General features: G+C 42.8%; 1 protein-coding gene across 3 annotated transcripts in view; it reads right to left on the bottom strand.

Annotated features, from left to right (window-relative positions):
• rasgrp3 (RAS guanyl releasing protein 3 (calcium and DAG-regulated)) overlaps positions 1-14,650 on the bottom strand; it is a 111,702-nt gene that overhangs the window by 64,937 nt on the left and 32,115 nt on the right. For 2 of the 3 annotated variants that reach the window (XM_059648692.1, XM_059648691.1), the window contains exons 1-2: positions 14,594-14,598; positions 444-506 (exon numbers count right to left, since the gene is read on the bottom strand). In XM_059648692.1, coding sequence (XP_059504675.1) covers positions 444-506; positions 14,594-14,595 — 65 coding nt within the window. In that variant the 5' untranslated portion in view covers positions 14,596-14,598. Of the gene's footprint in view, positions 1-443; positions 507-4,048; positions 4,152-14,593; positions 14,599-14,650 lie in introns of those variants that run through there. The other variant, XM_048536062.2, reaches the window with a different exon arrangement.

Here is a 14,650-nt window from a genome sequence, read left to right as displayed (position 1 = left end):
TGTGATCAAGCTGAGGCTCTTCCTGAAATCGCTCCATGAAGGCTGGTATCCTGTCACCAAGTCACCCTTTACTCACATGTGTAAAGCACATGACACTGACTCAGCTTCCTCACAGCCAGCTCCTAGTGTGAACAGACCCTCTGACACTCCTGTTTATATCTATCAGCCTGGGCTCCCTGATCGGACCAGGCTAACAGTCCCGATCAGGGAACTCCTATTCTATGAGGCCCACCTGCCAGACCTCGTCTTGATCCCTACGCTTCCCTTGCAGTATTTTTGAAAACTGAAGAAAGGAGGCTGAAAACAAGGTTCTTAATCTCAAGTTTACTGAGAGAATCTATTGTGTGCATACAGCAACCACACTGAGCCCAATAATCCTTCTCACGAGGGTCCGTCTTTATTTGTTTCCTCCCACTAAAGATGAGGCCATTTCAGCTTCTTACCTCATTAAGTGGCAGATTTTGAGACGAAACTCATTGCAGTCTTCACCGGTGGCTTCCCGATACGTTCGGAAGTCAAGGAAAACAGCCTGACACTGTGCCGGCACATGCTGTTTAACACTCTGGGCACTGGTTCAGTGATGGCTAACACTGGAATTCTTCGAGATCGTATCCTCTTTAAACCCTGCACTAAACTGACTGAGTCATTTTCTAGTCAAACCTTTGACTGAAGCCACTTTCCCCAATTCTCTTTTACAGTCAGAGATAATGGGAACCGCAGATGGTGGAAAATCCGAGATAACGAAGTGTGGAGCTGGGTGCACACAGCAGGCCAAGCAGCATCTTAGGAGCACAAAATCTAATGTTTCAGACCTAGACCCTTCTGATGAAGGGTCTATTCCCGAAACGTCAGCTTTTGTGCTCCTAAGATGATGAAGGGTCTAGGCCCAAAACATCAGCTTTTGTGCTCCTAAGATGCTGCTTGGCCTGCTGTGGTCATCCAGCTTCACACTTTGTCATCTCTTATACAGTTGATGGAATTCATTATCACACGTGATTCAATACATGATTGATTTTGATTTCTACAGAAAGAATCGTTTTTAAAATGAGAGTTAAACACGAAGTTCTCTCATTCCACTGAGACAACGGGGGTAGGCAAGCTGGCTCTCATTGTATCTCAGGTAGGAAGCTTCAATTACCCTTTATTGGCAACAACACTTACCCATATTCAGACTGCCACTTTTGAACACTGATATTCCTTTCATCACCTCCCGCAGTTAGCTCAAAAACTAGATCTTTGTTGCTGCAAATTTGACATTGAATGGAAAATGCCGGAAACATTTAGCAGGTCCAGCAGTGTCTGTGGAGCAGACTGAAACAAAGTCAGAAAATGCTGGAGAAACTCATCAGGTCTGGCTGCATCTATGGAGAGAGAAAGAGTCTAGTATGACTCTTTGAACAGAAAAGTACCAAACTCAAAACGTTAACTCAGTTTTATTCTCCATCCATTGATGCCAGATCTGTTGAGTTTCTCCAGCATTTTCTGACTTTGTTTCAGAAAATCTACTGATTCAAAGATCAAGAGGAAGTTTCCAACTGAATCCAGTTAAATAATCTTTCAATTTTACCCCTGCTGATTTTGCCAGGCCTGAAGACACATGTGAGAGGTGTTCTGAATCTTGCTCAGGTGCTAAGTTAAGGTGCTAACATTGACAGGATTGGCCTCTACACTGGCAAACATCAACATCACGAAAACCTGACACTATTTTCAAACAATTGAGAATTGAGAATCCACCCATTAGTTTTAATTGCCCCCTAGCTCCCTTTTACAGAAAGCATAATTCTATACTAATGCTTAAAGTACAGGCATGACCACTGGACCCTTCTTAGATTAAATGCAGCTTTTTTAAAAGTATGATTAAATTTTTGCAATTTTGTTTCCTCTATAAATTAAGTTGTGAAGGAAAGTTAAGCAAAACTGATCAATCTAATCAGTTAGCACAGGAGGCTCTGGTGAGTTTAGGTTTAGATTTACGTTTCCAGCCTCCAATACAGTAGTAACTATGAGTAGGAACATCTTACGAACTGTGGAGGGGCGGCTCCTCTATGTTAAAGCACCTTCTCTATCATCTGGCACAGCTGACATTCTCCCTTCCCAAGTTAGAAGGCAATGACAGAGCGGTAGGGTTATGGATCAGTAATAGGGTTTGTCTTTTGCTGATTTAGGGTGTGCCAGGAACCCGTGCTTAATACTTGGTCCCAGGGCAAGAGGCGAGCAGGGGCCGAGGATTATTTTCATGGACGGGAGATGGGTGGCATTAGTAAGTGCCCATATACTGCGTGCAGTTAACCCTGCTTGTTAATGGCCATTTAAGACCCTGGCTGGTGGTGCATGACCGTCTCCCTGGGCAAGGGCGAACTGAAAAACCCTGAATGCCAGGGAGGCCTTTCTGGCTGGTTGGTGGGTACAGTAAGGAGTCCTGATGAAGGGTTTCGACCCGAAACGTTGACTTCCCTCCTCCTCAGATCCTGTCTGACCGGCTGTGTTTTCCCAGCTCCAAATTTATTGACTCTGCCTGGTTCAGGCTGTCACTGGGGCACTTCACCCCCAGTGCCAGACAGGAGCCTACCTGCATGAAGCTTTTAAAATGTAGAAGAACTCTTTATGTTGTTATGTTAAAGCACCTTCTCTATCATCTGCCACAAGCTGACGTGACATTCTCACTTCCCAGGTTGGAAGGCATTGGGTTGGCTCCTCTGCTTCAAGAAGCCACCCACCTCTCTAATTGGATGGCAAATCTGCCCATTGGCCCTTATTGGGCTGCTCTGGATAAAACCACAAAGACCGAATGTTCCTGAACCACTACCATCAGACTGAAATGATGCCCCCAGGGGAAATTTAATACCCTGGTTGTCACTAGGCCAGAGGACAGGTAATGCTGATGTGTGGCTAATCCACAGATGATAGGATGATATAAGCAGGCTGGTCAGAGGGGCAAAAGAATGGCAAATGTATTTTAATCCTGAAGAGTGTGAAGTGATGCACTGTGGGAGGACTGGCAAGACATGGGAATACACAACACATAGTAGCACCCTAGGAAGTACAGAGGGTCAAATGAATCTTAGTTTACACGTCCACAAGTCCTTGAAAGCAACAGCACAGGTGGATAAAAAAGACAAAGAGACAATGCTGGAAATGTTCAGCAGGTTTGGCAGCATCTGTGAAGAAAACAAAACCAGAATTAACGTTTCCGGTCCGATGACCCTTCCTCGGAACTGATGGTAGCTAGGAAAATGTTGGTTTAAATGCAGAAAATGCGGAGGCGGGTGGGGTGGTGAGCAAACAATCGGATAGAGCCCAAATAGGTAAAGAAGTTGGCAACGATCTGGCTGGGAGTGTGAATAGCTGTTAATGGGGACTGTTAACAATTAATAATAGGTGGATAAGGTGGATATGGTAGCTAAGCCACAGCTGATACATTGTGTACAGTCCTGGTCGCCACACCATAGAAAGGGTACGATTGCACTAGAGAGGCTGCAAAGGAGATTCACCAGGATGTTGACTGAGCTGGAGTGATTCAGCAATAACAAGAGAGACCAGATAAGCTGGGCCTGATTTCCTTCGAGCAGAGAGGCTAATGGGGGACCTGTTTGAGATGTACTAAATTATGAGGAGTATCAATATGGAACGTAGGGAGAAACAATTCCCTTTCGTAAAGGAATTAATAACCAGGTTTAAGGTAAAGGTCAGGAGATTTACAGTGGTTTTAAGAAGAATTTTTTCACCTAGAAGATAATGAGAATGTGGAACTTGCAATCTGAAAAGTGTGGTAAAGAAAGGAACAATCACAACATTTAATAACTATTTTGGATAATTACTTGAAGTACAAGAACATACAAATATATAGGCCAAATGTTGGAAAATCAGACAAGAGTAGGCAAGAGATTGACAAGCAACATGAAAATAATGGGCTGAAGGGCCTCCTTCTGTTCAATAAATCTCAATGATATGGCTGTATAACTAAATGAGTGACTAAAATAGAGTCAACCAATTATTGGCTTGTCCAAAATGATAATTGTTCAATTGTGTAAGAAAACCAAAAGGATATATCAACAGAAGCTTTCCTGCGAGTTCAGTAGATGGCAGATACCATCGATGCATTAGGAGGACCATTCTTGGCACCTGACTGTTAGTCATCTCCCCTTCATTGTCTGGAAATGAAGAAGGACAGTTTAGACACAGTACGCAATTCAAGATAAAGGCGACACAAAACAAGCTCCTCATTAGCACCAGTTTTAATTCACTTTCTGTTCAATTTTATTTATTAGCCAGTACTTCTCAAACCTTTTCCCATTGTGTCCCCATTGCCACAATCTCCAAGTGAGAATGGCCAAGGTGAAAAGGGAGTACATTGAAGTGGGGGCCTGCCAGTTTACCAGAGAGCGTAGCATCTAAAACTCAGTCAGAGTTTCACAGTAGGCACTGTGCCTTGGTGCTCATGATCTCCTGGGCCCATTTTGGAAAGTTGTGCATTATACCTATCGCCACAGATATTGATGCCATTCTTCCATTTTCAGTTTACCCTCATATAATTGAGGTCTCAGGTGATGATATCAATCAAATAAGGGGACAATAGTGCAATCACTATCATTCTGTCACTGGACTGGAATCCAAAGATCCAGGGAATGCTCTGGAGATCCAATATGAAACACACAATGATGTATGGCGGAATTTCTTAAAGAAGTTCGAATTAAAGATCTAATGATGTCTATGAAATCATTGTTGATGGTTGTAAAAAAAGCCATCTGGTTCACCAATGTACCTTCCTTCAGGGAAGGAAATTTTGTCCTCTGACCTGGTTTGGCCTACACGTGACTCCAGACCCACAGTAATGCATTTGACTCTTAACTACCCTCTGAAATGGCCTCGTTGCATCAAATCACTAAATCTCAAAAATGGAATGAAACCAGATCACCTGATGTTGAAGTAGACAATGAAAATGACGTTAGCAAACTCAACCCTCAGAACTTTCTGAATGCTGACGCCAAAATTGTCACATAGACTCATCAAGTAACAGCTTGATGTTGTGCATAACATATGATTCAGTAACCATGAACATGTCAACTGTTACAGTCTCAGCTAATGTTATGACTAAACAATTCAAATCCGAGACTGAAAGATGGCTTGATGGGCCATTTTTCTGTATTTTTAAGGTTTCAAAGGACGTGGCCTTTCACTGAAACACAAACATGCAACGCTGCAGATTTGAGTCTGACATGATAAACTTCTGTTTTCTTGTAAAAGAAAATAAAGTAGCAATAAACTAAACCTTTTACATATAACTCAAATTTTAAAATGTCGATTCACACAACAAAATACAATCCCCATTAATGAATAAAGTCCCTCCTTTACAGTACGAACACCAGGCAAAATTCCTTTCTAGTTTACATCTAAGGCTTAATTTAACAGTGACTTCATCTGAAGAATTTCAGGCTCCTCCTGGAGTCTTTACACAACTGAGATTAGATTTTCACAATTTCAAATGATCTCTTCAGGGTTTTAACCAAATACTTCTCGTCTAGAACTTTTAAACTAAACTCCTTACGTCGAGGTAATCTTCTTCATAATAGTCCTAAACTACCTCCCTTTCTCAGCATCAACTATATTATGTACCCAGCTTCAGCCAATTTTCTTGCAAACTGTCCCAAGCTCAATGAAAAACCTTTTTTTTAAACCATGCCATTTTCTTGACCTCAAATAAAAACCTAGAATTTTCTATCCGAAAGCCGAATTCGTTATGCTGCTTGTTACTGAAGCTATCCAAATGGAAATAAAACCACATTACAACACCGCCATGCAACCACCCCCCAACCCAGAAAGTGTCTTTCATTTTGAATTCTAACAGAAATCACCCGGCTGCAGAAATAATTACAAATTAATCATTAAACCCTTCATAGATACACAAACCAAAACCCACATACCACTAACTCAAAACCAAGCTTGAAAAAAAATGATGTTAAAACATATGTAAATCACATAACTTGCATCCCATCCACACTACACTACCACCATTCCTGGATAGGACAGTCCAAGCAAACATTGAAATGACAGTGTTATCCAGTCAGAAAGCAGTTGCCTTGACAGACAGCAATGTTAACGCAGAACTCCACGTCATGACATCAGGTCAAACCAGACCAAGGATATATACTGATTATTCCATTACACCCACCCCTCCGACAGTTGATCTATCACTACTCCTCCATGTTGCACACTATCTGGAAGAAAAACTGAGGGTGGCAGGGGTGCAGAGTCAACTCTGGGTAGGGAACTCAACAACAGGAGCTCAGCATCATCATTATGGCTGAGTTGGCCAAGTCATTAAGGACACAGCTTCAATACTGGACCTCCTATGGGCAGGAAAGGCACCATCACGAGGGAAAATCCATACCTGATCCCATCCTCACCAATCTGCATGTCACAGATGCATTTGTTCAGACTGTACAAGAACCTATGGGGATAAGTGATCACAATTTGATGGATTTTTAAGCTGTTAAAAGGAAGTCAGGTAGTTCAGTCTGAAGCAAGGGTGCTAACTTTTACAACAGAAACCTTTACCAACTGCAAGTTGGCAGAGGTGAATGGGAAAAATACATTAAATGGCATGATTATAAGTAGTGGATAGTATTGAAATAACATGCAGCAACTATACATTTCTTCACAGCGGAAAGCCTCAATAAAATGTCAGCTAACTAAAGGAAATTCAGGAAAATATAGGATAAAAAAGGAAAAGGGCTATAAAATCGATGAAAAAAACTCATCTGAGGACTGAGAGGTTTTAAAATACAGCAAAGGATGCCCATGAAACCAATAAGGAAAGGAAGGACGGAACATGGCTGCAATCTAGCTAAAAAACGAAAATAGCTTCTATAGGTCTGAAAATAAAAGATGTTTGGCTAAAAACAGGTAGATCCATTGTAGAGATAGTAGGAACTGCCGATGCTGGACAATCTGAGATAACCAGATGTAGAGCTGGATGAACACAACAGGCCAAGCAGCATCAGAGAACCAGGAAAGCTGATCTATTATAGATCCATTATAAGTTGAGTAGGAGAATTTATAACGGGGAAATGGAGAAATGGCAGAGAAGTTTAACTGTGACTTTGTGCCTGTTTTCACTGAGGAAGATACAAGAAATCTCTCAGAACCAGAGATCCAAATGGCCATTTCCTAGGGAGATTGAGATATTGAAGGCAATTAGCATGAGTGAGAAGGTACTGGTGAAATTAATTAGGCTGAAAGTTGATAAATCCCTGGGGCCTGACGTTCTGTATACCAGGGTGTTAAAGGAGGTAGCTGTAGACAGAGTCAATGCATTGGTGATTGCCTTCCAACATGCTAGAGTTTTCAGAAAAATTCCTGCAAATTTAGATTAGATTAGATTCCCTACAGTGTTGAAACAGGCCCTTCGGCCCAACAAGTCCACACTGCCCCTTGAAGCATCTCACCCAGGCCCACCCCCCCCTATAACCCACACACCCCTGAACACTATGGGCAATTTAGCATGGCCAATCCACCTAGCCTGCACATCTTTTGGACTGTGGGAGGAAACCGGAGTACCCGGAGGAAACCCACACAGACACGGGGAGAATGTGCAAACTCCACACAGACAGTTGCCCGAGGCGGGAATCGAACCCGGGTCCCTGGTGCTGTGAGGCTGCAGTGCTAACCACTGAGCCACCGTGCCGACCCTTGAAGGTGTCAAATGTCACCACATTATTTAAAAAGAAAGTGAGGGAGAGAATATGGAATCACAAATCTGTTAGCTTTATATCAGTAGGAAGAAAATGCTAGAATCCATTATAATGGATGTGATAAGTAGACATTTGGATGATAATTATGTAATTATGCATGATTCTCCCTTTAACAGATTGTGATGAATGAGGTAGCACAAGGATCAGTACTTGGGTCCCGGATGTTCCTAATGTGGAAGTATGTTGTTGGAGGAGATTCTGAGAGATAGGCTTTACCTGTGTTTGGAGAGGCAAGGAATGAATAAGGATAGCCATCACGGCTTTGTGCATGAGAAATTGTGTCTCACAAACTTGATTGAGTTTTTTGAGGGTGTAACCAAACAGATTGATGACAGCAGAGCAGAAGTCCTTGTCTACATGAACTTTTGGAAAGTCTTTGACAGGGTTCCATGTGGTAGGCTGATTAGTAAAGTTAGAACACATAGGATTCAGGGAGAGCTTGCCAACTGGACACAAAATTCACTTGATGGTAGGAGGCAAAGCGTGATGGTGGGGGGTTGTTTCTCCGAGGCCTATGTCCAGCAATATTCTTCAGGGGTCAGTACTGGATCCACTTTTGCCTGTCATTTATATATAAACGATTTGGATGAGAATTTAGGAGGCATGTTTAGTGAATTTGCAGATGACTCCAGGATTTTTGGTATAGAAGGTTATCTAAGATTACAAGGGGATCCTGATCAATTGGACCAATTGACTGAGGAGTGTCAGTTGAGTTTAAATTAGATAAATGTGAGGTATTGCATTTTGGTAAGACAAACAAAGATAGGCCCCTGTTAGACTTGTCGAACAGTGAGACCTAAGGTTCAAGTACACAGTTCTTTGGAAGTAGCATCACAAGTAGACAGGGTGGTAAAGAAGGCATTTAACATGCTTGCTTTCAATGCTCAGACCACTAAGTATAGGAGTTGGGATGTCATTTTGAGGTTGAATAGGACATTGGTGAGGCCACTTTTGGCGTTCTGTGTGCAGTTCTGGCTGCCCTGCTTTAGGAAAAATATTATTAAATGGGAGATGGTTCAGAAAAGATTTACAAGAATGTTGAAATGGAGGGTTAAGTTATAAGGAGATGTTGAATAGGATCAGACTAGCGTACAGGAGATTGAGTTTCATAACTTCATGAAGGGTATGGATAAGGTGAGTAGGAAAAGTCTTTCCGCTAGGGTGGGGCAGTTCAAAACTAGGGGGTATATCTTTAAGTTGAGAGGAGAAAAATTTAAAGGGACCTGAGAGGCAACGTTTTCACACTGAGGGTGGCTCATATACAAAATGAACTTCCAGAGAAAGTGGTAGATTCGGGTACAGTTACAACATTTAAACGACATTTGCATAGGTGCATGAATAGGAAAGGTTTAAAGGGATATGGGCCAAATGCAAGCATGTGGGACGAGTTTAGTTTGGGAAATTTGGTCAGTATGGACTAGTTGGACTGAAAGGTCTGTTTCCCTGCTGTATAACTCTGTGGCCAACTTTAACATTTCCAAATTTGCTAATGGTGCATAGCTAAATGGGTATGTGTGTTATAAGGAAATGGAAAGCTGCATCAGGACGATTTGGATTAATGTTGAGAGTGGGCAAGAAAATGGCAGGTAAAAAAACAATAATGGAAAAATGTGAGAGTGTTCCTCTTGTCAAAGCAGACAGAGTATTCCTTGATTTGTAAGAGAGGGGAAAGTATACAGATGTACAAAGCAACTTAGATGTCCTTGTCGATAAGTCACTGAAGGCAAATGTGTAAATGCAGCAAGCTAATGGAATGTTAGCCTTTATTCAAAGAGGATTTGGGCATGGGCATAATGACATTCGTTTCAGTTGTATCAGAACTTGGTTTGATTGCACCTTGCATACTGTGAGCAGGGTCAGTCTCCTTTTCTCAGAAGAGAAATCATTGCCTGAGCGGGAGTGCAACAAAAGTTGACCAGACTTGTTCTTGGGATGGCGGGACAGCTCTATGAAGAGAGATTGAGCAAAATGGGCCTGCATTCTCTAGAGTTTCAAAGAATGAGAGGCGATCATATTGAAATTTACAAGACACTTAAAAAGATAGACAGCGTGGATGCAGATTAGGCATTTGGCAGTCTATAAGTAGGGGCCACAATTTAAAAATTTGAAAGATGTCACTTAGGTTCAAGGCGAGGCGAATCTTTTTACTCAAAAGGTCATGAACCTTTAGAATTTTCTACCACAGAGGGTTATCGAAGTTCAGTCATTCAGTATGTTTAACATAAAGACTGATAGATTGGGAAAGCGTTATTTATGAATATATTTCCTTGAGGGCCTTTTTTTAATTCCTCCTAGCTCCTTTACTGAGTCTTGTAATCAAATTGTAATAACATCTCCTATTTTTGTCCAGTATATGTGGTGCTTGAACTCAGAAACAGAATTAGAAGAATTCATCAATCTTCTCAATTACAACTCCTTCATTAAGCCTGCAATTTAAAACTGCTGGTAGCCAGATTAAGGCAGGGAGTCATTGAAAATCGACAACCCATTTCTGTTTAGCTATCCCGCATCTCAATGACCTCCATAGGCTTAAGGGATTGTTGCTTTCTTATCTTTTCTTTCCTCCTGCCAGCACTCCCTAAGTTAGTGGGTTTCAACCAAAGTGCCATGGCAACTGATATGGCATGGGAGCTGTCCAAGTATGTTATGAAATTTTGTAGTAAGGTACGGAAATTCTATACAAAACAACCAAAAGAACTGTGGGTGCTGGAAATCAGAAACAAACGCAGAAATTTCTGGAACAAATTCAGGAGATGTGGCACCATCTGTGGAGAGAAAGCAGAGTTAGTGTTTCCTATCCAGTTCTGAATAAGACATGCTGCTAGACCTGCTGAGATTTTCCAGTAATTCCTGTTTTTTCTTGTTAAGGGCATTCCATGTTTATCTTAAACAATTTAAATCAAAACTAATTGAACACTTGTGAAAATTAATCAACCAGTCAAAAACAAGGTACTGATCTCTCAATTCTAAAATGCATAAATATTCCAAACATGCAGGCAAGGAACAAATTTGAGATCTCATGATAGTTTAAACTAGACACCAAGAAATGATGTTTATATGCCTTTTGTTGAAATGAGACAAACCATGCTAATGACTAGAAGAAGCATTTGACAGGAAGAAGATTTCCAATGGTCCTTTCATCAATTCGTCCTTGGATCAAAGAGTCTACACACACCAGGTTCCCCCTAACCCAGTAAATTGCAATTTACCCCATGTTCTGCTCTGTCCCATTGAATTTCTACAATGTTCCGGCTCAATACAGTCCGTGGAACAAAATGTGCTGTTGTGAAAAATCAAATATTAGAATCCAGCCCATCGAGTCCACACCAATCCTCCAAACAGCATCTCATCTAATCCCTGTATTTCCATGGCTAATTCACTCAGCCTGCACTTCCCTGAACACTTCAGCAAAGCCAATCCACCTAACCTGTACATCTTTGGACTGTGGGACAAAACCCATATAGATGTAGGGAGAGCACACAAACTCCAAACCTAGTCACTCAAGGTTGGGATTGAACCCAGGTCCCAGGCACTGTGAAGCAGCAGTGTTAACCACTGAGCCACTATATTAACATCACTGCTTCTGATACTTCCTTAGCTTATTGTACGCACGATATTGCAATGTTTCTATTGAGACTGTAACCACAGAAAACGCAAGTAAGTGTGACATTTAGAAGCAATCAATACAGCTAAAAAGGAAAGGGTGTGTTGTGGAATTCTCCGTCTCAAAGTGTGCCATGTTACTGAAAAGTTTGGGAGCTACTGTCTTAAAATGCTGTGTGTCCTCACAGACCCCAGCTGAGTTTCCAGCTGATGTATATGTTAATGAAAGATTTTTAGAAGACGGCAAAGCAGAATCAGACAGTTATAACAACATTTACTACTAACTAACGCTGAGAGCAACTCTTAGAAGTCCTTGAGAGTGACTGAATGAACAACTGAGCGAATATATGTACAAAACTGCTCCCTCTGCACGATTGTTTTTGGATACTAATGGATACACTTGAGGCCTGAAGGTGCTTCCTTCATGATTGGACGTCAAAGCTGCAACTGAAATGGGCAAACCCTGCCATTCACAATTAAATGTAATGGTCAACTTGCAATTCCATCAACTCCTCATTTCCAAAGGTCACAATTAAGCCTCAAAGGTCAAGTGCGCTGATGAGCACATATGTTTTGCCAAAACTGGCAGACAAACACTGCAGAGATAATGGGAACTGCAGATGCTGGAGATTCCAAGATAATAAAATGTGAGGCTGGATGAACACAGCAGGCCAAGCAGCATCTCAGGAGCACAAAAGCTGACGTTTCGGGCCTAGACCCTTCATCAGAGAGGGGGATGGGGGGAGGGAACTGGAATAAATAGGGAGAGAGGGGGAGGCGGACCGAAGATGGAGAGTAAAGAAGATAGGTGGAGAGGGTGTAGGTGGGGAGGTAGGGAGGGGATAGGTCAGTCCAGGGAAGACGGACAGGTCAAGGAGGTGGGATGAGGTTAGTAGGTAGCTGGGGGTGCGGCTTGGGGTGGGAGGAAGGGATGGGTGAGAGGAAGAACCGGTTAGGGAGGCAGAGACAGGTTGGACTGGTTGCCCACGGCCGACGACATCATCCACCTACACCCTCTCCACCTATCTTCTTTACTCTCCATCTTCGGTCCGCCTCCCCCTCTCTCCCTATTTATTCCAGTTCCCTCCCCCCATCCCCCTCTCTGATGAAGGGTCTAGGCCCGAAACGTCAGCTTTTGTGCTCCTGAGATGCTGCTTGGCCTGCTGTGTTCATCCAGCCTCACATTTTATTATCAGACAAACACTGCAGAAGGGTTTACAACAACATGTTACGTGATCTTTGACACATTCACACAAAGAAAGAAATAGCTGTGGTCCAGACGCCAGGGTCAATCTTTATACAGTGTGATCATGATATAAACAGAAGGCGAATGTCAGTCACAGCTGTATGTTTAATCCTGGTGTGCACAAAGGCTGAATGTTCATGCATCTAAGTGAAATAAATGATTTACAGTCGCCCCTCTTGGTCCTCATTTTCAGGTGTGAGAGTGAGTCATGGGGCAGTATTTTGAAATGGTGTCAGAAGGTTGGGTTTGGACAGCATGGTGTCAGTTTGCCAGCACATTCTGGTGTCCAGACCACCTTCACAGATTTTAGCTTGAGACAGGAGACGTCTACCTGCAACAGGCAGTGGGTAAACTACTGAAACAAGTAAAAAGGCCGATTAAGGCCAATGCCCTGACACCGACTGGAATTTTTCCAACGCTGGGACATGGCCCCTGGAGGCAGACTCAGAGCTAGCACTCTAGCATTGATTTAAGCTCCTCCACAATGTCAGTCCTGCTCTGTAGTCACATCTTGTTTTGAAAGATTAAGTGTGTTTAGAGAATGCCTCCATCTTGAAGATGTATCTCTCTCCTGCTGGTCTTGGCAGTAGGTCCGCTTCTCTCTCAACGGCAGAAGGCCTTGTTGACAATAAAAGTGCACACGCCCGCCTTAATGGCCATCTTTTCCAAAGCAGGGTCATTTATTGTTGCAATTTGGAGACGACACTAGTTTCCCAAGCCTATGTTTGACAAGAAGTTCAAAACATCTCTGCAATCACAAAACTACCTGTGATTGCAGGGATATTTTGAAATCCTTGTCAAAACTTGGAAGTGCTCCAGATGTCGAGGTCCTGACCCCAAAGTGAAAATTTCGGCCTCACGGTTTAGGCTGAAGCCACACTGGTTTGTACTTCTCGATGGTGGATGTAATAATGTCCACTAGAGGAGCCAAAGATAAAAGTGATTTGCTCTTCCTGCTTGCAATTGCTTTCTAATAGGCATACATTGAGATACAAAGGCATTAAAAAAAATGACAGAATCACAGTGGTGGGTTGATGCTGAAAGAGGCCATTTACGCTATTGTGCCTGAATCAGCTTGTTAAAAGAGTATCATCACCCATTCAGTTGGGGAAAGGTTTCTGATATCACTTTGGGCGGCACGGTGGCTCAGAGGTTAGCACTGCAGCCTCACAGCGCCGGGGACCAGGTTCAATTCCAGCCTCAGATGACTGCCTGTGTGGAGTTTGCACATTCTCCCCGTGGCTGCGTGGGTTTCCTCCAGGTGCTCCAGTTTCCTCCCACAGTCCAAAGGTGTGCAGGCTGGGTGGATCGACCATGCTAAATTGCCCATAGTGTTCAGAGGTGTGTGGGTTACAGCGGAATGGGTCTGGGTGGGATTCTCTGAGGGTTAGTGTGGATTTGTTGGGCCAAAGGGCCTGTTTCCACACTGTAGGGAACCTAATCTAATCACTGCCGCTACTCACAGTCCCGGTCTTCACCCATTCCTCTCTCCCGCTCCCCTCACCATATTCTTTGACTGTGGTGCAGTTACATCAATATTTGATCATGTGGATGGCATGTTACTGCTCATTTTGCATTGCCAGAGAAATCTCTACAGTGTTGCGTGTGTTGGGTACCTATATGCAGAATGACTGGTCAGATTAGGTACCAGAGCCCAGTGGGACCATGAGTCACCAGAAGAAAGGGGAAAAGAAACAGACAAAATTAGAACACCAAAAGTTAACTGTTTGTTCCTCATTGCAGGTCAGGTTATTAAACCAAAAGCAATGGTGGGACACTTTCACAAATGCGCTAACTCTGCCAATTATACGTGTGGGTTCTTGAAAGACTCCAGGCTCATGGAAACTTCCAGATGAGGCCTTCACGTCTCTTAAAATGGAAAACAGCTGTGTGTTGGCAATCTTATGAATGAACAGCTGTCATGCACTTTTCCCAGGAGTCAAACCATTAACCATGTGAGATTTAGCAGCCTGCTGTTCAAGGGTAAGCTTTTATCAACAGAAGCAGCAGGCGAAAATATTCAAAGAGTTAAAATCTCAAACTGCTGATC

Source organism: Stegostoma tigrinum, chromosome 9, assembly GCF_030684315.1.
Source record: "Stegostoma tigrinum isolate sSteTig4 chromosome 9, sSteTig4.hap1, whole genome shotgun sequence".
NCBI classification, from domain to species: domain Eukaryota; kingdom Metazoa; phylum Chordata; class Chondrichthyes; order Orectolobiformes; family Stegostomatidae; genus Stegostoma; species Stegostoma tigrinum.
Note: the sequence above shows the minus strand (reverse complement) of the source record. Positions and strands in the feature narration are given on the sequence as shown.